Source organism: Cygnus olor, chromosome 16, assembly GCF_009769625.2.
Source record: "Cygnus olor isolate bCygOlo1 chromosome 16, bCygOlo1.pri.v2, whole genome shotgun sequence".
NCBI lineage: Eukaryota > Metazoa > Chordata > Aves > Anseriformes > Anatidae > Cygnus > Cygnus olor.
The window spans coordinates 15,734,128-15,755,504 of NC_049184.1; the positions used below are offsets into that span (position 1 = coordinate 15,734,128).

A 21,377-nucleotide genomic window follows, 5' to 3' on the forward strand; every position below is an offset into this window, starting at 1 on the left:
CAGCCTCCCTTTTAACACCGAGCCCCAGCTGCGTGCCTGATGCTCGTCTCCACCTGGGCACATCGCAGTGCTCAGCAGCCGGAGGGCAGCCCCAGCTGGGCCCCTTTTTTTTTCCCCAAGACAGTGCCAGAGCCCCTGCCCCGTGCCCCCCCCCCCCAAGGACAGAGACCCACATAGGGTTTGTTAAGGAGCTTTATTAGCTGCAGGGAGCTGGGGGTGCAGGCTGGGGGCGAGGGCAGCAGGGAACCCCCAGCCCTCTCCCCTTCACGGCCCCCTCCCCAGCAGCAGAACTTGCCCATGGGGGCCAGACTCTGCCATCTGCCCCCGAGCCGGGCGAGGGGCACGTGGCAGTGCGGCGGGAGGGGAGCACGGCCAGGAACACGGTCACAGGCAGCAGCAGCCCCGGGGATGGAGCAGCAGCAGCCGGGGCTGGCTGTGAGCCTCCGCTTCCCCCGGGAAATGCGGAGGGCAGGGAGCAGCAATGCACGGGAGTGGGCCAGCTCTAGTCCCGGGCCTCCCCGGGCCCCGCGGCCAACGGCTGAGCATGCCGGGAGCGTGCCGTGCCGTCCTTCCTCCGCTGAGCTCAGGCCTCAACGTGCTGGGGCAGCTTTGGGACGGGCAGGGGAGGGAGAGGCGATATATACAGTCCCTAAGAATGGATGCCCTAACTTATAGATGTGCTGTGGGGCTGGAAAAGAGCAACTAAACTGGGCCTCCTACGGGGAAAGGGATGGGGTTCGCTCTGCAAAGCACAAGGGGGTGAGCACAAGGGTGTCCCTGCGGGCAGGGACAGAAAGCCGGGGCGCGCAGCACAGCGGGTGGCAGCAAGCAGCGGGGAGTCTGCCCCGCATGGGGCCAGAGGGGATGGGGACCGCCATGCATGGGCGCATGGCCCTGGCACTGATCCCAGCCCCAGTGGTGAGCTGGGGGCCCCGGTGTGCCCGTCCTGCTCCCGCGCTCCAGCCCCGGCACCGCCGCGCCATGGGGTGGGGGAAGAAACTGCGGTGGTGACGGGAGGAGGGGGCCCGGGGGGTGGCGGGCGATGCGGGGCGGTGGGGCCAGTCTCTGGTAGCAGCGCGGGACCCTTGACGGCTCCGCTGAGTCCGGGGGCTGGGGGGCTCTGGCATCCCCCCCGGCACCGCCTGCCTACAGCACGCAGGAGGCGTCCACCGAGCGCTTCTTCAGCTCCTTCCCGGCTTTGTGGTGGTGGTGGTGGTGGTGCGCGTGGGCTGAGCCTGGCACGGCGGGGTCCGGGAGCGGGGCGCCCCGCAGCTGGGTGTCCTGGGGGTGCCCCAGGCCCCCTGCCTCCTCCACCCGCAGGTACGCCTTCACCTTGTGGTGCCGCGCCTTGCCGTCGCTGGAGTCGATCACCCGGCACTCGTACGTCCCCTCGTCCGCCGGCTTCACCCGGGACAGCCGCAGCTTGTGGGAGATGTTGCTGCCGACCACCTTCACCACCTGCGGCGGAGCAGATGGGGGTTAGGCAGCCCCTGTGCCCCTGGGTGTCCCCAGCCCCGCGGTGCCAGCCCCCACCCGTGCCGTGACGCCGTGTGCTGGGTTCCTCCGGGGCAGCAAAGACGGCCGAAGGGGCCCCCCCAGCCCCAGCCCTCGGTCACAATAGGATGAAATCCCCAACGTGCGCCCGGGCGAGCGGGGCTCGAAGATCGATGCGGAACCACGCCGGCTAATTAGCTTTTCTACCAAATTGATTCGCTCTCAGTATTTATCACCCAATGAAATTTAAGACTTACTCACTAGCCAGAGCTGCGGCTGCTATTGGGTTAGGTCAATAAATCAGATTTATAACCCGCCCTGAGGCCCCTGGCTCTGTTCCCTATAATCACACTGGATGGCAAAGGCCATTTTTCTACTTGCCACCGCATTTGTTAGCTGAAGATTTTATGGTGTTTAGAAATTGGGCTGGGAGCCGCAACCAAAGAGTCGCAAACTCCTGGCTGAGAAGGCAGAGGGGGGAACGCCGGAGCGGGCAGTGGCTGGGGCAGCAGCAGCAGCACCGGCCCTGCCACGAGGGCTGAGCTGCCACCGCCAGGGCCCGCGAACACACGTGAGCCCACGCCACGCATGCAAACGCAAGCACGTGTGAGCTCCGCACGTCCTGCACGCCGTGGGCTGCCTGGAGCCGGCCAGAGCCGTGTGGAGGTGTTGAGGCCACCCCAAAGGGCGGCTCTGGGGTGCTCCGGCAGTGCCCATGTGCAGCCGTGAACAGGGACCCTGCAGCAGGGACCCTGCAGGGGTTCGGGGGCTGCCGGCGGCAGCGCAGCTTCTCCACGGAGGGGCTGAGTGCAGCCGCTGAGCCGTGCCTGCAGTGGGGGAGCCTGGGGGGCTGTGGGGGCCGCGGGGCACCGGGGGTGACAAGGCCATGGCACGGAGCATGCGAGAGAACCGAGGATGTAATGCGAGAGGACCTTCAAGAAAAACCTTTGTGTTAGCAGAACAAGGAATCACTTAGAAGTTAATGGCTGGGAAATCTGGAACTAATAAAAGAACCCCCCCATTTGCTGGCACTGCAGTCGGCCAGCAGAACCACTGCCCTGGCAGGTCAGCGAGCCTCGTCCTGCAGCTGAATTATAACGGGCTGGATAATTTTATGACTGCTTGTAATGTTCCCAGCTCCACCGGCTGTGAGCAGAGCAACGCGACCCCTGCTCCACAGCGGGGCCGGGACAGACACAAGGCCGCTCCCTGCAGTCCCCAGGCGACCAGTGCACGACTGCTTGGCAAAACATCAGGCTGTTTTAAAAAAGGACTGAAAGGGAGAAAAAAGATAAACCCAGAGCTGTGTGTTTGCTACTGCACAGCAAACGGCTGCTCCAGCCCCTCAAAATGCCACTGGGGCAGGAGAACCTCTGGCTCTGGAAATGCAGCTCCACTGCAGGGTGGGCTTGCTTCAAACCCCGGCAGCGCCGCAGGGACGTCCCACGGCACCATCCCGCAGGGCAGCACGTGCTGTCCCGTCCCTTGTGCTGCGAGGTGAGCTGGGAGCAGGCTGTCTGATATCCCGCTGAGTATGTTTTGGTGGGTAAAACACGGCCAAGGGGGTGCCTAGTGTGATGGTTTCTGCATGGGATCTACATTGTTTCGTATTGTTTTACTAGCTGCCGTTTGTTTTCAGTCAATTGCTTCTTTGTCTGTTGTGCGCATTTTATCAGAACCAGTTGTGGTGTTGTTTTACCTTTGTTCATTTATCTTCCTTATTCTGTAAACATTTAATAATCAAGGACTTTTAAAATAACAAAAAGAATAGTTTAAATCTCAAGCCTCTCCCTGGTGGCTTGATCTGGAAGGAAACAGCAGAAGCATCACACCCATTGCGCTTCGAAATAAATCATAGTTGCACATGCACATGCACTGATTACATTCCGGCATGTAATTAACTGCCTAATTATGCTGTAAAAATGCGACGGCGGAGTTGAGCAGGAGCCCTGGCCCTGTTCCCCTCCCATGCCCGGCCAGGTCGTTCTGCCCGCGGCTGCTCTGCCCGGGACGTGCAGGGTGGCCAAGCTACGGGGCGGCCCGAAATCCCCGCCCGGAGGAGCAGAAGGACCCACGTGGGAGCAGGGCAACAGCATGTGCGGGAGGACCAAGAGCTGCTCTCCCATGCGGCACAGACGTTTTTAGCAGAGCTTTCTGCCGGCTCCCACCGCCTGCACCTGGCTGGAGGCACCTGAGCTGCTGGGGACGCTTGGGGCGGAGGGCAGCCCCGGCACCCCGCAGCACAAGGGGTCGGCGTCCGCAGCTCCGCAGCAGGGCCGGATCCAGCCTAAGAGCTGGGTGGCCACCTCGGGTCCGGCCAGAAGATCTCCATTTCAAAAAGGGGCTGAACTGCTGCTCCTGGTCGCAATCAGCGCTCAGCTGCGCACGAGAGTGAGCCAGAGAATCCCAGGGAGGGATTTTGAAGGCACCTGCTGGGCTTTAGACATTAATTCTGGGAGCGTTACATTGCCCATCATGAGAAAAGTGACAAATGGGGGCTCAAACCTCAGGAAGCAATGAAGAAAATAGATCAAAGGGGATATTGTCTCCCTGGGGAATTCATTACCGGCAATAGAATTTACATGTGCTAATCCCCACAGATGAGAAATGAGAGGCAATGCCCTAAATCATGAAGCTTTTTGGCATTCTACTTGCCATGGCACTTTTTGTCCTTGCCCTGGGATGAGCACCGGGGCAGAGGGGCTGATGCTGGCCGTGGGGTGACTGCCGCAGCCGTCCCTCCTCGCCCATGCAGCAGGGGCAGAGGGGGAACCATCAGGATGACGGCCACACGCGCTCTGTCTCTGCCCCCTGCCCCGTGGCGAGGACAGCACCACACCACCCGGCCAGGGCAGCCGCGGCAGGCGAGGGCGCATGTGCGACAGCAAAGGGGCCGAGAGCATTTATTTTATTTAACTAATTAGTGTCTTTTCATTCTGTTCACATGAGCCTAAATGGCTTTGGAATGCTAATCCGGGGAGTAAATCAGATTATTTTCTCCTGAGTGTAAACCTGCTCCTCGGATGCCTACAGGAATTGCATCCGAAGGACACCCCAGGACCCAGCCCAGGCTGTTCTGGTGCCCCCAGCACATGCGTTCTGGCAGCTTGGCCCTTGCAAAGAGAGAGACAAAAGCCCCCAAAGAAACCAGCCCCCACCCACCCACCCACCCCCCAGCAGGTCTGTGCAATTTTGAGTACCGGCGTTCTGGGGAAAAGTTACAGCTGTGCCCTCGATTAAAGTCCTTGCAAGAATCATTATCAAAACTCACGCTTATTTTTGTCGCGTCCTTCCCAGCCTCCTCCTGCTGCGATGCTTTTAGCTGCTGGGAAGAGAGGGATGGGGGAGGGAGACCGGAGAGGGGGAGAAAAAGCATTAGTTGAGCTGGAAGGAGGGAGAAAAGCCATCAGAGCAATTCCCACCTCCGCCAGGAGCCCAGCTTCAAAGTCCGGGCCAGGAAGGGGCCGAGGTGGGCGAGCAGCAGCGGCTGCACAGCCCCGAGCGAGGAGGAGGAGGGCGAGGGGCGTTTGGGCAGAACCCGGGCAGACTTGAGCCGTGTGGGCAGCACGGGGCAAACAGGGAGGGGAGGGATGCGGGGGGCACGGGGAGGCCGGGCTGCTTGCCCCCACCACAGCCCAGCTCCAGCAGTGGCCGCGAGCCCACCCGAGGCTGGGGCCCGAGCCCTGCCTGCTGCAACATCACCACTGCGCGGGGGCCTCTCCCCAAAATCCCCCTCCTGCACAGCCCAGCGCCTGTCCCAGTTGCCATGAGCGCTCCCAGAAGAGCCCCGAGCTGGGCAGCAGCGAGCAGGGTGCAGGTGTTGGGGTCCCACCACGCTGCCGCCCCCGCCCCGCGCCCGCTGCCCCAGCCCTGTGCCTCTCAATTTATGGTAATGCCGGCAGCAGCACTGCCAAAGACACAATAATAAAGGCTCATTAAAATACCTAAAGCTGCCTTTCCATTATTTGGCCCTTATCTCTGTGTGAACAGAAAGAGAAATAAAGAGACAGCTGTTTGCCAAGACCGATATACATGGAAATGGGGGAAAACAAGGGGGGGCTGGGGGGGATGATGCAGGGATGGATACGACAGAACAAGTTTGTGATGAGATGGGCGAAGGCAGAAGCACAAAGACAAACCCCCCCACCCTGTGTCAGATCCCCGGGGACGTGCCACCTGGCCCCACGGCTGCTGGGGCAGGACACCAGGACAGCCCTGCCCCGCTCCCACCGCGGAGCACCCTCAGCACGGCCGGGGGATGCGCACCCCTTGCAGTGGTCCTGAGCCACGGGAGGGCCCCGGTGCTCTGCAGACCGGGGGGGCGCTGGGGACACCGGTACAGGACGCATGGCAAACCCCTGCGGACAGCGTGGGGAAGGGCTCTGGTCCACAGCGGGAGGGAGAGGCAGGATGGGCCGTTACCTGGGTGGAAGCCCACGTCTGTTTGTCCGTCCAGTCCTTGTGGTTGCGGACGTACCACCACTGGATCTCAAGGGAGTAGGAAGGGGAGCCGCTGCCTCGGAAGGAGCACGCCATCTCCACGTCCTCGCCGGCCTGGGCCGTCATGTCATGCGGGGTCTCGGTGAACAGGGCTGCAGGAGGCACAGCGGGGGTGTGGGTGCCTGCGGGGACGGTGCCGCCAGCGGGGCCGCCGGGAGCGCCCGGACCCGTCCCCTCCCCGGCCAACCCGACAGCCGTGGTGAGGGGACGGCCCCACCAAGCTCCTCGCTGGACCTGTCCCTGCCGCGCAGGGGTGGCCGCTGCCATCCCCATCTCCCCCGCCGCGAGCGGCCCAGCCCCACAGCACTGCACGCAGCAGCCCAGGGCAGCGAGGCAGCGGGAGCCCCTTGGGTGACCCCCTGCCCGCGGGACCCCCCTGCCCTGGAGCGGGCGCGGGACCCCACGCGCCTCCAAGAGGTAGTAAATAAATAAAGCGTGATCGCATCTCCGCTTTAATCAGAGCATAAATGAAAAACAAATCCTTGTTTAATGCGGCCCCCAAACAGTCTCCCACATGCCATATGGTTTGCTTTCCTCTCTCAAAACAAATATTGTTCGGAGATGTAATTAGAATTCTTTTCATCTTCTCTGGAGAGATTATTGTTCCTCTGTTAAGGCGGCCCCAGCGTGCAGGTCACTAGGAAATGTTATTGTCACAATCTGCGGTGCCTGTCACGGCGTCTTCTCCCCGGCACAGCGTGGGGATGGGGGCTGAGCCCCCAGCGCTGGCACAGCCGGACCCGGGGCTGCCAGCCCCCCCCGCTGCCCTGGGGTGGCCCCGGTCCCTCTGGAAACGGCTCCAGAGCGGGGCTGGATGCAAGGAGGATGCAGGCGCCCACATCCCCAGGATCCTCGTGGGCAAGTGCACGTGGTGGGGGCAGCACGGTGCCCCCACCAGACCCCGCCACCTTCACCCGCCCAGCCCCGAGCAGGATCTGTCCCGCTCCTTGCCACGTGTTGCCGGTGCTGCCAGCTCCCAGCTGCCGCACGGGTCCCTTGGGTGCCCCCAGAGGACACCCACCCCTCTGGGAGCCGCACACAGCTCCCTCGGGCTTCTCACGAAGTCCTGATCCCGCCTGAAAATGGATTATTATCAGCCTAGACAGAAAAGTTAATACCTTTAATATCTCTCTGTCCCCCTGGATGCAAGGAAATCCCTTACACTTATCGCTTTCCTTTAATCCATCTTAGCGGGGGAACTGAGGAAAATACATAGCATAAGGGGCTTAACGAGTGTCCCGCTCTCCCAGCTGAATTCCCGGCACTGCTCCCGCTGCCCCCGCTCGCACAGGACCTGGCCCCAGGAGACACACGGGTGCCACGCAGGAGAGACGAGGAAGCTGCGGCTGGGGACCAGGTCCCACGGTCTGGGGCCGCACGCAGCGCGCGAGGGCCCGGCGCTGGCTGCAAAGCGACACGCGGCACAGCCCGCACGAGGCTCAGCACCCGCCCCGGACCAGAGCCCACTGGGACCAGAGCCCTCCGTGGGACCCCTCCCCTGGGCCAGGCCCCACCGCCGGCTGTGGTCGTGCCATGGTCACACTGTGGTCACACCACGGTCACGCCGTCCCTGCACAGCAGTGGCAGATGCGCGTCCCCCCCTGCTCCCAGCTGACTGCCAGCCAGGTGAAGGCAAGCAACGCCGAGCAAGCTGGAAGACCTTTAACGAGCAGACCCTGCAACAACCCCCGGTCTAAGAGCCCTGTCTGCTGCTCTCACTAGCACGCAGAGGCTTTCCCTTAACCCCAGCTATGGCTTTATTTAAACACTGCACAGCACAGCGAGAGGAGCCGACCCCACGGGCGCCGCAGCCGCCTGACCCCCAGCCCCCTCCCCAGAGCCGGGGTCCCGCAGACACCCCCTGACCCCCGCCGGCCGCCCCGACGGGCACCGTGAGCCCTCCTCCACCCCGCCACATCTCCCCGGCTGCTCTCCGGAGGCAGCCTGCAGGGCTTTAATTGCAGTCTGAGGGGCAGGCTTTGTGCTGGGCGGCCCGAGGTCTGCAGCCCATGGCTGAATTACTCGGAACACAATTAAAATCAGCTCCCACGGACAGGAATTTGGCAGAGAGTGGAGAAAAGGCTTGATGGAATCATGCACCTTCTTTCTTTCAGATTTTAATTGGGAAGCTACGTATTAATTAACTTCAGGGCTCGGCCTCCCCGAAGCACATCCACACCCAGGCGGGTGCTGCCAGGGCCCCCTGCCTGAGGCGTCCGCCCCCACCCCAGGGCACCAGCCCCTGCCCCAGGACCCCTCCCTCTGCCGCCTGGAGGGGCTGGGGTCCTGCTTTGCCAGGGCAGAGCTGGGCTCCAGCAGAGAGGCTTTGAGGAACCTCAGCACCGCTCAGGATGAGGCCACACAAGGCCACAAAGGCCCCAGGCAGCGGGCAGGCAGGCTGCACCCCTCGGCCAGCCCCGCGTTTCTGACCTAACCCTAAAAGCCCACGCTGCGGAACGGACTGGTGTGGGTTTGGGACCACAGCCGAGACCAAGCATGGCCCCATCCTCACTGAGTGCCAGGGGTCCCCCGGGTCCTGCAGGGATGTCCCTGGTCCACGAGCAGGAGCACCAGCCGGGGGATGGAGCCCTCGCCCCCCACCCTGTGCGCCCCATGAGCGGCAGCTGGGGGCTTGCAGCAGACAGCTCATAAAGCACCCAGCAGTGCTTTATGGCAGTGGGAGCGGAAGGGGGACGTAAATAATGTCTGACAGCACGAGGGAAGGTGAGGACACCTCCCCGCACATCCCAGCCCTTCATCTCCCGCCTCACTGCTCCCCCGCCACAGTGCCACAGCAAAGCCCCGTGAAGCAGGCAGAGCCCCCGGGGGTCTCCCACCTCCGGGGACGCCCGGTGGAGCAGAGGCAGCGCTGGAGGCTCAGGCCAGCAGGTCACAGCCCTGCTCGGGAGCAGGCGTCTCCTCGGATCCACTGTTCTGCAGGGTTTTTGAGCCTCACCATCGGGCCAGGCCCACAGGCAAAGCTGAGAGCTCAGGAGTTGAGGGGGGATGAACAGCGTGGGCACGGCCAGCTGCGGTCTGGCAGGGCTTGCTAAGGAAGGCGCCTGTGCTGGGCTGCACAGAGCCTCGGTGGGCTCCCAGCCCCGGCTCAATCCAGAGCCCCGGCTCAGCCATCGCCAGACCCCGTCTCCCCGCCTGCCATCGCTGCCCGACCTCCAACCCGCCCGGCACGGGGCAGGCAGCACACGCCGAGGACAAGGGCAGGAGCATCAGACCCAGCTGCTGGCAGAGGTAGAACAAAGAATCGCCTTAATTAGCGCTATTATGGTGTCACCTTCTGATCAGGCAGTGAACTGGCAGCTGGCTCCTGCGCTTCTCAATGGCCTATGAAAGTGATGAACAGTTTGGGGACCCTCCAAGGCGAGCAGTGACGGGGCTGTCACAGTGGAGCTGGTGGCAGGGCGAGGACGGAGCAGCGTGGCCACAGCAGCGCAGAGCCTCCTCCAGCCCGTGCCGTGCCCCTGCAGGGAGCAGGGCTCCTGCGTCAGAGGACACCCGGTGCCCAAGTGCCCCCAGAGAGCGCCGTGGCTAAAACCGCCTCCCGCAGTGGTGGGGGCACCGCTGGCACCATGGGGGCAGCGGGGATGCGGCACCGTGGGGCTCGCGCCAGCCCCAGCGCTGCCCCCCTGCAGGGGGCCGGGCAAAGGAGCCCACGGCACCGCGGGGCTGTGCAATGGGGCAGCCCCACACCGAACGCTCCTTCTTTCACCTCCGCCCCGCAGCCCCGGCATGGCGGGGGCAAGCAGAGGTCTGCTCCACGCACACAGGGCTGCGAGCGCTGCCCCCCCCGCAGCCCCCAGCCCCGTCCCTCTCCCCTCCGCTGGCGCTGGCGCTGCGTCCTCCCAGACAAAGGGAGGGGGACTGCAATGGGCTCACGGCTCCGCGTGGTTTATGGCCTGCTACCTGTCATAAACTGAGAAAATCAGGATCAATAAATCTTCCAGGAAACAAAAATCAGGGGAAATAAAATGAACTCAATGGGGAAACACAGATAAACGGAATTGAAAACGCCTGCTGGGACAGCTTGGTGCTCTCATAAACCGGAGATATAGCAGCTGCCCGGCTCCCTCCCCGCGGGGGCAGGATCCGGCCCCGTGGCCACCTCCACGGGAGGGAGGGGAGAGGACGGCGCCCCTGCCGCAAGGCCACGTCCATGCTGGGTGCCTGGAAGCGACCATGGGAGCCCTGCGCCCGTCGCCCCCGCACGCAGGACCCTGCGCCCCCCTCGGGGGGCCCTGGCGCTCTCTGCTCCATGGGGACCCCCCCAGATGCCCGTGGGTTTGGTGGCTTTCCCAGCCCCAGGCACCCACAGCCCACTCCTGGCACTGCAGCTCCAGCTCCCGAATTTGGATGTGCGCAGGATGCGGCCCCGCAGGCACCGGCCTCACTGCACAGGGCTGGGACTGCTGGGGAGCAGAGCCCCCGGGGACAGTGGGAGCATTGCAGAGATAAGGGGGGGGGGAATTAACCTGGGGGCACCTGCAGGTTGGCAAACGTTGCACGAGCCTGCCGGAATCATTTCATAACGCCTCACCAAACAGACGGGTGCGGAGCAGGCAGGGGCATCCCTGGGTGAGGGGAGCACGAGCAGAACAAGAGAGCCTGGGGGAGCAGCTCTGCAGGAGCCAAGGAAAAGGGCGGGGGGGGGGAACCAGGAGACACAGAGACCCCAGAGCTGGTCCCAGCAGCAGCCGACACGGCAGGGACCGGGGACAGGAGGGACACGCAGCGGTCAGGGCACTCCTGCGGGTACCCGGCTGGGGCAGCCCCGTGCTGCAGTGGCCCGAGCTGTGGCTTACGCAGCCACGTGGGCATGCAGGAGGGTAATATTTGTGTAAACACGCACTGAAGGGTGGCTAAATATGTATTGGGTACTTGCAAATGCATATTAATTACCTGGTTAGTGCTCTAGCTTGCTCTGTGAATTATTTACCCCACTGAACCACCACAGCCCCCGTCAGGCACGTCTCTGCCCGGGGAGGCAGGAGGAGCTGCGGCCCCAGGGGCAGGACGGCTCCAGCGCCCGCTCCCCTCCAGAGGGGGCTGCTGGGGGCCGATCCCCCCCCACCAGCCCTGCACCACTCCCAGCCCCCCCGAGCTCCCAGGGCTCAGCCCACGGGGCAGGGGCCACCCTAAACTCTGCAGGAACCGGCTTGGGGCCGAGCGATGAAGATCTGGGGCCAAGGGCTTGAGCAAGAGCCGGGCTGGGGCTGCAGGCAGGGGCACACCCAGCACCAGCAGCAGGCCCCATCCCGCAGCCACCCCCCGAGCCCCGCGCCTTGGGAAGAGGTGGGGGTCTGGGCAGCATCGCCCTCAAATCCTGCCACGACACGGCAAGCGTGGGAGGGGAGAAGCAGAGGGAAAGGGGCTCGGGGATGAGGCTGGGGAACCACAGCCCCCAGGGAGGGGAGGACACAGCAGGCGGGTGCAGGACCGCTGCGAGAGCCGCTGCTGCCGCCCCCACCCCCTCCCCCGGACTGCTGCTATTGTGTTTTGGGCTGCGATCAAGTGTGGCTTATTCTTTCTCTTCACAAAGCTGCGAGTCATAATTCATGGTTTATTATGGTTCGGTGAGTCAAGACACTCAGAGAACTAATTGCCAGCTCAGCCGCGCTCTCCTGATAATCCTCGCCCTCGACCGCCCCCCCTCGCACCCCTGCAGCAGGAGCGCAGTGAGGGGCTGGGGCAGGGAGGAACTGGGAGGAAACCGGCCCCAGGCTTGGCCGCAGCAACCCTGGGTCTGCACTGGGGCGAGGGGCATCCCCTGGCAGTGCCAACCCAGACCCCACCCCAGGCAGCATCAGCGGCTGCGTCCCACCTACAGCCCGCACCCCCAGGAGGCACCCAGCAGGGACGGTCCATGTCTGCACAGACTGCAAGCAGCAGGAGCCGACAGCGAGGTCACCCCGCGCCGACGCTCACCACCACCATCGCCATCACCACGGGCTCAAACAGAGGCAGGACCCAGCTGCAGGAGAGCTGAGCTGCTCCCTCCTGGCTGGCAGCAAAGTGCAGGCATGGAGGAACCTGCGAGGAGCACGCAGGGTGGCAGTGACAGCCGTCCCCACGCTCTCCCCCCCGGCGCCTGTCGGCAGCACTCAGCCCTCCCCAGGGATGCTGCCCGCTGGCACACCAGTGGCAAACCCCACCCTGACCCCAGCCGGCTCCCCAGAGCCACTGCACGGGTTGGGTTTGCTCCGTGCCGTCTGCCTGCACGGCTGCAGGAGGCGCGGCTGCATCCGACAGCGAACAGCAGCCCACGGGCGCTGCCCGGTCCCCAGGTAACCGCGTCCCTCCTGGCCGACCTCGTGTCGCAGGCACCGACGGCCGCCGCGCGGTGCCAGGGGGCCTCCCAACCCCCGGTGCAGGCCCCCTGTTCAGGGGTCACCGGGGGACCAGAACGTCCCCGCACGCTGCCCTGCAGGCGGACAGATGCTGTTCCATGCCCTCGCCGTGCCGTGCCCCCAGGGACACGGGGTTTCTGGCTTGTTCTATGCAGATTGGACTGAAAATCGCCCTCCTGTTCCCATCTGCCCATTCAAATCTATGAATGAATCTCCTCCTAATAAGCCCGCGTGCAGGGATGCTGGCCCCTGGTCACCAAAAGCAGATCACGGAAAAAAAAAAAAACCAGTGCATAAACAGCGGTGTGATGGCTGGTGTCACCGGCGAGAGCAGGGCCGGCGGCTCTGGCTGCAGCCAGCACAGACACCTCCCCTCCTTCCCGCAGACCCCTGGAGCTCCCCCCAGCCTTGGCTCCAGCTGCAGATCTGAAACCTGCCCCGAGGCTGCAGAGAGCAACACCGAATCCCAGGCCGGGGCCAGCTTTCCCCACCGAAGGTCCCGCCGTGCTCCAGCACAAAGGACGCACCGCGCGGCTCCGGCGGTTCTGCACCTGCCCCTCTTCCAAGGAAGCGTCAGGTTGGAGCCCCGCAAACACTGCCTGGGGACAGGGAGGGCTCGTGCTCGCACGTGGGTACGGCAGAGCCATTTCTTTGCTGCTATTTACTGTCATATTAGCAGCAGAATTACCTCAATTTTGCAGCGTAAATTAAAAACAACAAAATATCCAACTAATTTTGTGATTGTGATCAGGTCAGAGCTCACCTTGCCAGGGAGTTTGAATTAACCTTGAAACCTGCGAGTATTTCTAATATTTGACAACCAGGGGCTGGGCTGCAGCCCGCAGCCCCTGCCCGTTTCACTGCAGCAGAGGAGACGCCGACAGCGAGAGCCCCGCTCGCCCCGGCGCTGGGCAAGCGCCTCGTGCAGGCAGGGGACTTTCTGCTCTCGGATTGCTTGTGTGGAGTAATGTTTCTCAGACAATTCACTCCCGAAGGGAACGAGGAGGAGCAGTTATTTGATAGTGTAAGTAGCAAAAAAAATAAAAAATTGGCCTGTTACTATGGTCCCTGAGGGACCCCAGGCGGCGTTTGGCAGCCTGTCCTTCAGACGTCACCTGCTTGTGGTGCTCATCTGCCGGGGGATGATCTCCAGGCGGGCAAGGCGCCGGGTGCTGTGCGCTAACTGGGATGGGGCGGACAGAGCCGGGCGCAGCTGGAGACCCAGCCCACGAGGCCTCACGCCTGGCACCCCCAGCACAAGGCATCGGCCGCGGCAGAGCCGCCCGTGTCCCACCGCGCGTGGGCAGCGAGGCGGGAGCCAAACCCGAGCCGGGGCAAAAGGCCACGGAGAAAGGTGCAGGACACAGCCAGGCCCTGCGCCGACGGGCTGGGAACAGTGACCGCCCCCGAGCCCGTGTGCCATGAACCGCAACCCCCACGCAGCTGCTACGGAGAGCGCCCGAGGCAGCGCCCGAGGTGGTCCCCGGGTGGGCGAGCCCCAACCCCGGCACCCCGAGAGCAGGTGCCGGAGGGGGGCAAAGCGAAGCCTCCAGCTCCGTGCCCCCGCTCCTGCGCCCCGGCCCCGCTGCCCTGCCCACGGCACCAGCGCTGCTGCCGAACGCGCTGGCTGCTCGCTCTGGTGTGCTGCCTCGCTCCCAGGGAGCGTTATGATTAAAATTGGCTGTCACTGTCCTAACGTAATAATTCCCAGTGTCTGGCCCATCGTCTGTCAGCCTTCTTCAAGGGAAAAGAAAGCGCAGACATTTGATGAGGAGAGGTGTCAGAAGTAATTGCATTGAATGACTGCATGAACAGCAGCAGGAAAAACACATCGGATGGAGTATTCCCACCAGGAAGCATGAAAAAATCCAGCACAATGCAAAGTGTTTATGAAAGTAATTGATAGAATAATCATTGGTGTGTGAGACAAAGGAGAAGGGCAGCACCCCTGGGAGTCGGGGCACCGCTCCCTCCAGCCTTCAGCCATTCAACTAGCAGCTTTATTGATGGTGAGACACTAACACTTGCAAACGATGCGAGGAAGGAGACGGGATTCTCCTCCCCGGCAATGCAAGCTGCTTACCAAGCGGCTCCCTGCCCGCTCCAGGAGCAGACAGGCTGGGAAGGAGGCTGGCGCTTCCCAGCCGGCGCAGGTTTGAAAGCCGATGGCGCCAGCCCAGTGCGCACACGCTGTCTGCGCTGGGGTGCATGAATAATTGAAGGAGCCAGCCCGAGGAGAGGAGCGCGGCTCGCGGGGGCGGCGGGGAGCTGTGCTGCTGCCCACCGCTCTCCTGGGGGCCGCGGGGCTGGCGGCGGAGCCGCACCCCAGAGCCTGGCGCTGGCTGCCGGGCAGAGCCCTTGCCGTGGGGACAGGGAAAGGACTTTCTTTGGCAGAGACTTCTTTTCCCTCCCAGAACAGCTCCTGCTGCCGTGCGAGCTGGAAACGCATCGCTCGTGCTTGCAGGGACGTCGGATGGAGGAGTCGGCCTCACCCTGCAGGGCGCAGGTCTCTGTAGCAGCCCCCTGATGCCCGCCGAGTTTCCGTTCGGTTCCCTCCCCACACCTGGGGCCAAGGGAAAGATAACAGCGAACGCGCTCCCGGCCGGGCTGGACACGGGAGAGGCTCCGCGAGATGGTGGCGGTGAGCTCGGGCGGCTGCGGCAGAGCCCGGCAGGAGCTGCCCGGCCCCGGCAGCCCCGCTCTGCCCAGCCGGCCGCATCCTGCCCCTCCGCGCCACGGCCCCGCCGTGCCAGGGAAAGCTGCACCGGCGAGTAACGCGATGATCAGTCTCCAATCTGCTAAACAGCAATTTATACAGGTTTTCAGCACACAGCTTTTATCAAATTGGTATTCACCTACTGAACACAAATGGCTTATTATACATGACCCACTTACTCACTGCTTTTCAGTATCGTTAATAAAGGTTTCTGTTGTGATTAAGTGAGTTGCTGCAGAACTGCTCGTAGTTGAAAGCTGTAATGTGGCTCCAAAGTGCACTTACCCTACCAGAAGATTTTTCTCCTTTGCTCCCTTCTTCCTCGCAGCAACCATTTCACTATTTATTTGCCTATTGCTGAATTTCTGAGGGGAGCAGCAGAGGATAATGGAGGCTGTTCGCCCACATCTCCTTCCGGCATGCCGGGCTGGCAGGTCCGGAAATCCTCCTGCCTTTACCCCACCGGTGCAAAGGCAAACCTCCCGCACGGCGCAGACAGGTGACTGCCGGCCCACGTACCGCACTGCTGCAGGACGCGGCGTCCCCGCAGCCCCGGCACGGCACAGCCACCGCGGGGCCGCTTCTGCCTGGAGGCTCCTCGGGGCAGGGAGCAGCTCCCGTGCCTCCTGCTCCAGAGCCGCGCCGGGGGGCTGGTGGCAACCCCGCAGCGGAGCTCCCGCAGAGACCCCGCGGTCGCACCTCTGGGGCTTGGGTTAAATCCTCCCGTGTCAGCACGGCGAGAGAAAGGCACGTCCCGGCACCGTCCTCAGAGGTGTCCCCGTCACCTGCTCCGCACCCCAGAGCTGGGGGTGCCCCCGCACTAGAGCAGACTTTCTCTTCGGGGGCTGCAGGAAGAGGCTCCCCCCGACCAGAGCCAGCAGTGGAGCTGCTCCTGCTGCGAGGGTGCGCACCAGCGCACGGCGCTGAGCAGCAGGTGCACGGCGCTGTGCACGAGGATGCACGCTCACACGAGGATGCACAGTGCTGAGCACAGGGATGCACGCTCACACGAGGATGCACGGCGCTGTGCACGAGGATGCACGCTCGCACGGGATGCACAGTGCTGAGCACAGGGATGCACGCTCGCACGGGATGCACAGCACCGCGCACGAGGACGCCCGGGGGCGCACGCTTACCCGGCGCCGTGCGCGGGGCCGCGCCGTGCCAAGCCCCCTGGCTCCGCCGCCCAGCGGCAGGGGCAGAGGCCGCCCCCGGGCGCCGGGGAGCGCGGCGGCGGAGCCCAGCCCCGGCTCGGCCGGGCCGCCCGCAGCTCCCGGCTCCGCGGAGCCGCCGGCGCGACGGAGCGCGGCACCGCCGCGGCCCCCGGCCCCCGCCCCCGTCCCGCAGCCCGGGCGCGACCCGCCCCGCCCCGCCGCCAGCCCCGGGCCGAGAGCGCGGGGACCGAGCCCCGGGGACCGGCGCCGCCGGGCACCGAGCCCCGGGAGCGCTCCGTGCCCGCCGGCCCCCCCGGCGCCCGCCGCCGCCGCCGCCGCCCGCCCCGCCGCCCGGTGCCCTCCGCCCGGTGCCCGCGCTCACCGCTGCCCGCCGCCGGGGCGTCCCACGGGGGGTGCCGGGAGGCGGCGCCGAGCTGCAGGTAGAGCCCCAGGTAGTGGAAAATCCCCAGGGCCAGCGCCAGGGCGCCCATCTTGCCGCGGGCGCGTCCGTCCCGGGGGCGGCGGCGCCGCCGGGCCGAGCCCTGTCCCCGGGGCTGCGCCGCGGTCCCGGCGCCGCCGCGCTGCGGAGCTCTTCCCTCGCGCGGAGGGCGCCGCGCGGCGAGGCGGTGCCGCGGCTCGCCCGGAGCCTCCCCCGCCCGGCGGAGGGATCCCGGCCCCGCGCACACCCCCAAAGTTTTTCCCACGCTCCGTTCTTAAAGTGCGCGGGGCGGGGCCGGGCCCCACGCGCCCCACGCGCGGCCCCGCGGGGGCCTCCGCGCGCCGCCCGCACCCCCCCGCGGCACCCCCGCAGCGCCCCGCGGGCGGCACCCGGCGCAGCGCGGGAGCGGGGCCCGGCCCGGAGCCCCCCCCGCGCGCGGGGGGGTCGCGTCCCGCAGCCCGCGGAGCTCGGCCTCCCCCCGCGGAACCGCTCCCGGGGTGCGGGGCGCGGCGCGGCCCCGGCTGGAGGAGGGGGCCGGGGGCGCGGCCACGCTCCCGGGGTGCCCCCAGCAGCCTCGCCCCCAAACTCTGTGAGCCGTGCAGACCTAGGGGCCGACCCCCCCCCCGAGACCACGGGCACGGCCCCCAGCCCGTGGCAGATCCGAATCGGGCCCAGGACCGGGGAACCGTGACCTGTGCAATTCCCACACCTGGATCGAAAAGTGTGAAATGGGAGGAGGAGCCCGCAGGCAGCGCATCTCCTGCCTAAACACCAAGCTTCGTCTCGGAAAGGAAGGCACAGACGCAGCCTTCACTCGCACGATATTATCTGTGCTACACAGCAATCCGAAGGATATCTTCTCTCCAGATAAACAGCAAAAATCAGATTATTTCAGGTGTTTGCTGCCGCAAGAAGACAGATGCTTGCTACAAAGAGATTCTTTAAATTGGACTTGAAAACAGGCGGTACTTCTTCTCCCTGCCCTCAGCGGGGTTCCTCCAGCAGCAACACCAGGAGCATTTTTCACGTTACGGCCCCGGCAGGCGGGGTCTGTGGGGTCGGCCTGGGAAGAGCACTGCGCCCCACGTCAGGGGCTGCGCTGCCTGGTGCCGCCGTTACAAATCAATAGTTTTAAAGAAGTTCTACGTGCTGCAGCGTTTTCCGCATGTCAGAATAAAACCCACATAAGAGCAGACCAGATAGCATTGATCTCTGCTCAAGTTCATTACTCCCTCTAGAGTTAAAAGCGGGGGGAAGGAGAGCGCGAGCGCGGTGATGGATGAGCCGGGGCTGCTGGTGCCGCGCAGCCGGCGGCTCCGAGGGTCCCACCTGGTGGCACCCCAAGTGCAGGGGCACCAGGGGGCTCGGGGCTTCCCCGATGGAAAGCTCCAGGCAGCCCCCACCATGCTGGGAGGGAGCTACGGCCGACAGTGGGAGAGGCTGGGGGCCGCCTGCCCCCTCCTAGGCCACGTTCAGGGGGAGAGCAGCCAAGCCCCACCGCCGGCCCCATCTCCCTGGGACTGGTGGGCAGCAGCAGGGTCCCGTGCAAGTGAAGGTGGCCCCCAGGGAGCGGCTCTGGGCTGGGCATGGGGAAGCTCTGCAGCGCTGGGGCGCCCAGGGCCACACGTGACAGCAGAGCACCCACAATCACAAGTACGGGGCTCACGCCCAGAGTCGATTGCAGGAGGAAGCAGCAGCAAAGGCCAAGGGGGCGGCGAGTCCCCGCGGGTCGGGCAACACAAGCTCGTGGCCCAGGGTCCCTGCTCGCCTTCCTTCCCATCACCAACCCGCTAGGGGACCCCAATAAAACCCTGCCAGACTCCATCCGCACAGTGCCCCCTCTCCCCTGTAACAGAGGGAGCCAACACCATGACTTCACCAAGCACCAAACCGCTGCGGTCGTGGGAGCGGGGAAAAACCACGGACATGGGTCAGCCCCACACAGAGGGAACGCGTGTCTGGGGCGGGGGGGGTCCCTGGCCCCAGCCTTGCTTGACAGTGCGCAGCTACACCTTGGTGCTGAACCTGCCAGGATCTTCCCTCATATAACCAACTACATTTAAATCATGCCACGAGGAAGCAAGGAGAACATAAATTTCTCTTGGAGCTGGGAACATCTCCAGCTGCAGAACCGGAATTAAGTTCAATTTCCAGCTGATTTTCTGCCGCCACAGCAGGATGATGAACTGACGATAAGTCTTCCGTGCAGCGGCCCAGCAGAAGGAGGAAAGGGGAGAGCCAAGCGTCCTCGCATCTTGTGCACACTTGGAAGGTTTCATTTTCCTCCTCAATTTTAATTCATCAGTGAAAAGGACCAGACCAGATGCTGTCTGCTATTGCAGCCACACAGTCCTGATGAGCCCCTGTGTGTCTGAAACGGATAGGAGGGAAGGTCACTCACACGCTGAACGAGAGCAGAGCCAGCAGCTCCCTGACTAGCTGGATGCTGGCACTCGCTGCATAAATCGGTCTGTTATCTGCATGTCTGCTATTGCTCTAAAATAGCTGGCAACTCCCTTGCAGGGTTCCTGTTCCAGGGGAACATGCCCAGGGACTTGCTCTCAAGGATGAAGCATTTCTTATCTCCATTCATGCCAGGTTTTCTGCCTGCTATTTAGTTTTACATACGCCGCCCATTCTGCTCGGTGGGCACCTGCAAAAGGGGATGCAGTGGCCACTTCCACAGAGGCACGGTGCAGGCCCACCTGCGACTACTGCTCCTGCACCCCTGAGACAGGCGTGTGCGTTTCCCCTGGCCACGCGTGCACAGGTTGAGCTGAAGCTCTGCAAGCAGCCAGGCAGGAGGTGCCCGGGGCCCAGCACCCACCACAGCAGCACTGCGGCACCTCCAGGGGCCCTGGGCAGCCCCGGGGGGGGCACAGACAGAGCGAAGGGACACCTGGTGGGACGCCTGGCGCATGGTGCACAGGGTGCTCCCCTGGGAGAACACCCGGCAGGCACTGAGGGGGCAACGCAGTAATTGCACCTTCTGCTTACCGCATCCAAAATATAACAGAAATCAGCTACTGGGGTGCTGGGAGTCGCCTCATGAATTATTTTGAATACAGACTCGAGAGTTGGCGGAGAGGAAGAGGACAAGAGGTGCCATTAGTGGGAACCGGGTGGCACTGGAAGGGCACTAAGCAAGGCAGGGAGCCTCGAGGCGGGGGGCAGCTGCCCCGGACCCTCGGTGCCCTCCCGCTTTGCTCCTTGTGCCAGGGGCCCCGCAAGCACCCGGCACGTCCAGGAGAGCCGGGGGGGCGAAGGCAGGCACAGCCCTGCGGGCGGGGGCGAGCGTGCGTGTCAGCAGCTGCCTCGCACCCTCCGCTCCGGAGAGCACATCGGGCTGTTCGTCTCTCTGACGGGCAGAGTAAATACCCTCTGCATTGATAGCGAGCTCATTTCTGATACTTGCTTAGAGACTTGACAATCCCTGTATAAAAGGATTTCCTTCCACAGCTGAAGTTTGACATTCCTGCATTATTAGATTATTTGCAAAGGTCTGTGTGCGCTGCAGGAAAACAATGCTACCAACATCCAAAATTACAACCTTCTCTTCCACAAATCATCCAAGAGGCAATAAGCCAGGGAGACAGCGCGCGTCTGAAGCAGGCAGATGTTAAAAAGGAGCGAGGGGAGGCGGGCAGGGCCAGCGCTCCGACGGGCGAGCGCCACTGCGGCACCCGTAAGGCGGCAGCCCCGGGGGGTCAGGGGGTGCACCCCAGGAAGGCGAGCGGGGGGCTTGGGTCCGGTGCTGCCGCTGCCCCCGTGCCCTGCCCCGCAGCGGGAGAGCGCCCCTGCGGCACCGAGCCAGCAGGGACCAGCAGCAGCAGCAAGCAAGGTCTGCAGGGAGTCACAGGTCTCTGCCCAGAGCTGCCCACATGCTAGGCAGGATTATCCAAAGTATAAAATTCAGGAGAAAATTACTTGGAAAGAATTATTACTTTAGAGAACAATTCATGCTCATTTCCAGTCCATTAACTCCTTCCTCCTCTGCAAAACCCACCATCAGTTTCCCAATGGAGAGAAGCGCTGTCACAGATGTCAATCATTTCTGCAATGGTTCCCTGTCTCCAAACCATTACTTAAAGGACCAAAAAAAAATAAACGTGAAGGGAAGAATAAAACACCTTTTTCCCCTCCGTATTATTGACTGTTATAAGAGAAAAGCAGTTCCTGAAATTCAGGCCTCATAAAAAAATTTTAAAAAATCAATAACTTAAGTGACTTATTTGTGCTGCTGAAGGTTTGCTTCCCAATTTTGACAGCGTCTCTTTGTATTTAGTGTCACCTGGGTCTCTCCACCAGGATGTCAAGAGAGATTCCTCAGCCCTGATTTGCACTCATCTCTCCCCGTTTAGAGAGGCTCAGGTGGGAGCGGAGCTGAAGATGGATCCAGACGCGCTGCGGCGCCCCTGCCAGCTCCTGCCGCTCCCCCCCCAGGGAAGCCACGGGCTCCGCAGCTGGGGCTTGGACCCCCCCGGTGCCACCATCAGGGGCCGCAGCCCCATCGCGGCCACGGGGCCGACACCCAGCGGCTCTTCCCCAGACGCTCGCCCCCCGCCGCCTCCTGCTCGCCCAGCCCCAGCCCCTGCCCGCTCCCCGGTGCCCGATGCGGACCCAGCACCAGGAGCTCGCATCCCTCCCGTAGCAGCTGCGGGGAACAACGGGGGTGCAAAGCTGCTGCCGCAGAGCACCCACCCTCCCCTTCC

At 63.6% G+C, this 21,377-nt stretch overlaps 1 protein-coding gene across 2 annotated transcripts; it reads right to left on the minus strand.

The window, feature by feature from the left end:
• Positions 1-174: 174 nt before the first annotated feature.
• VSTM2L (V-set and transmembrane domain containing 2 like) lies at positions 175-16,788 on the minus strand. Of its 2 annotated transcripts, none has more exons than XM_040575370.1 (4): positions 16,609-16,788; positions 5,917-6,086; positions 4,766-4,819; positions 175-1,458 (listed from the first exon to the last, which is right to left on the minus strand). In XM_040575370.1, exons 1-4 carry the CDS (start codon positions 16,715-16,717, stop codon positions 1,147-1,149), a joined length of 645 nt encoding a protein of 214 aa, XP_040431304.1. In that variant the 5' UTR covers positions 16,718-16,788; the 3' UTR covers positions 175-1,146. The 2 variants fall into 2 exon arrangements, with proteins under 2 accessions (XP_040431304.1, XP_040431305.1); XM_040575371.1 differs by having other exon boundaries at positions 4,766-4,816; positions 16,609-16,785.
• Between the last annotated feature and the right edge of the window lie 4,589 nt (positions 16,789-21,377).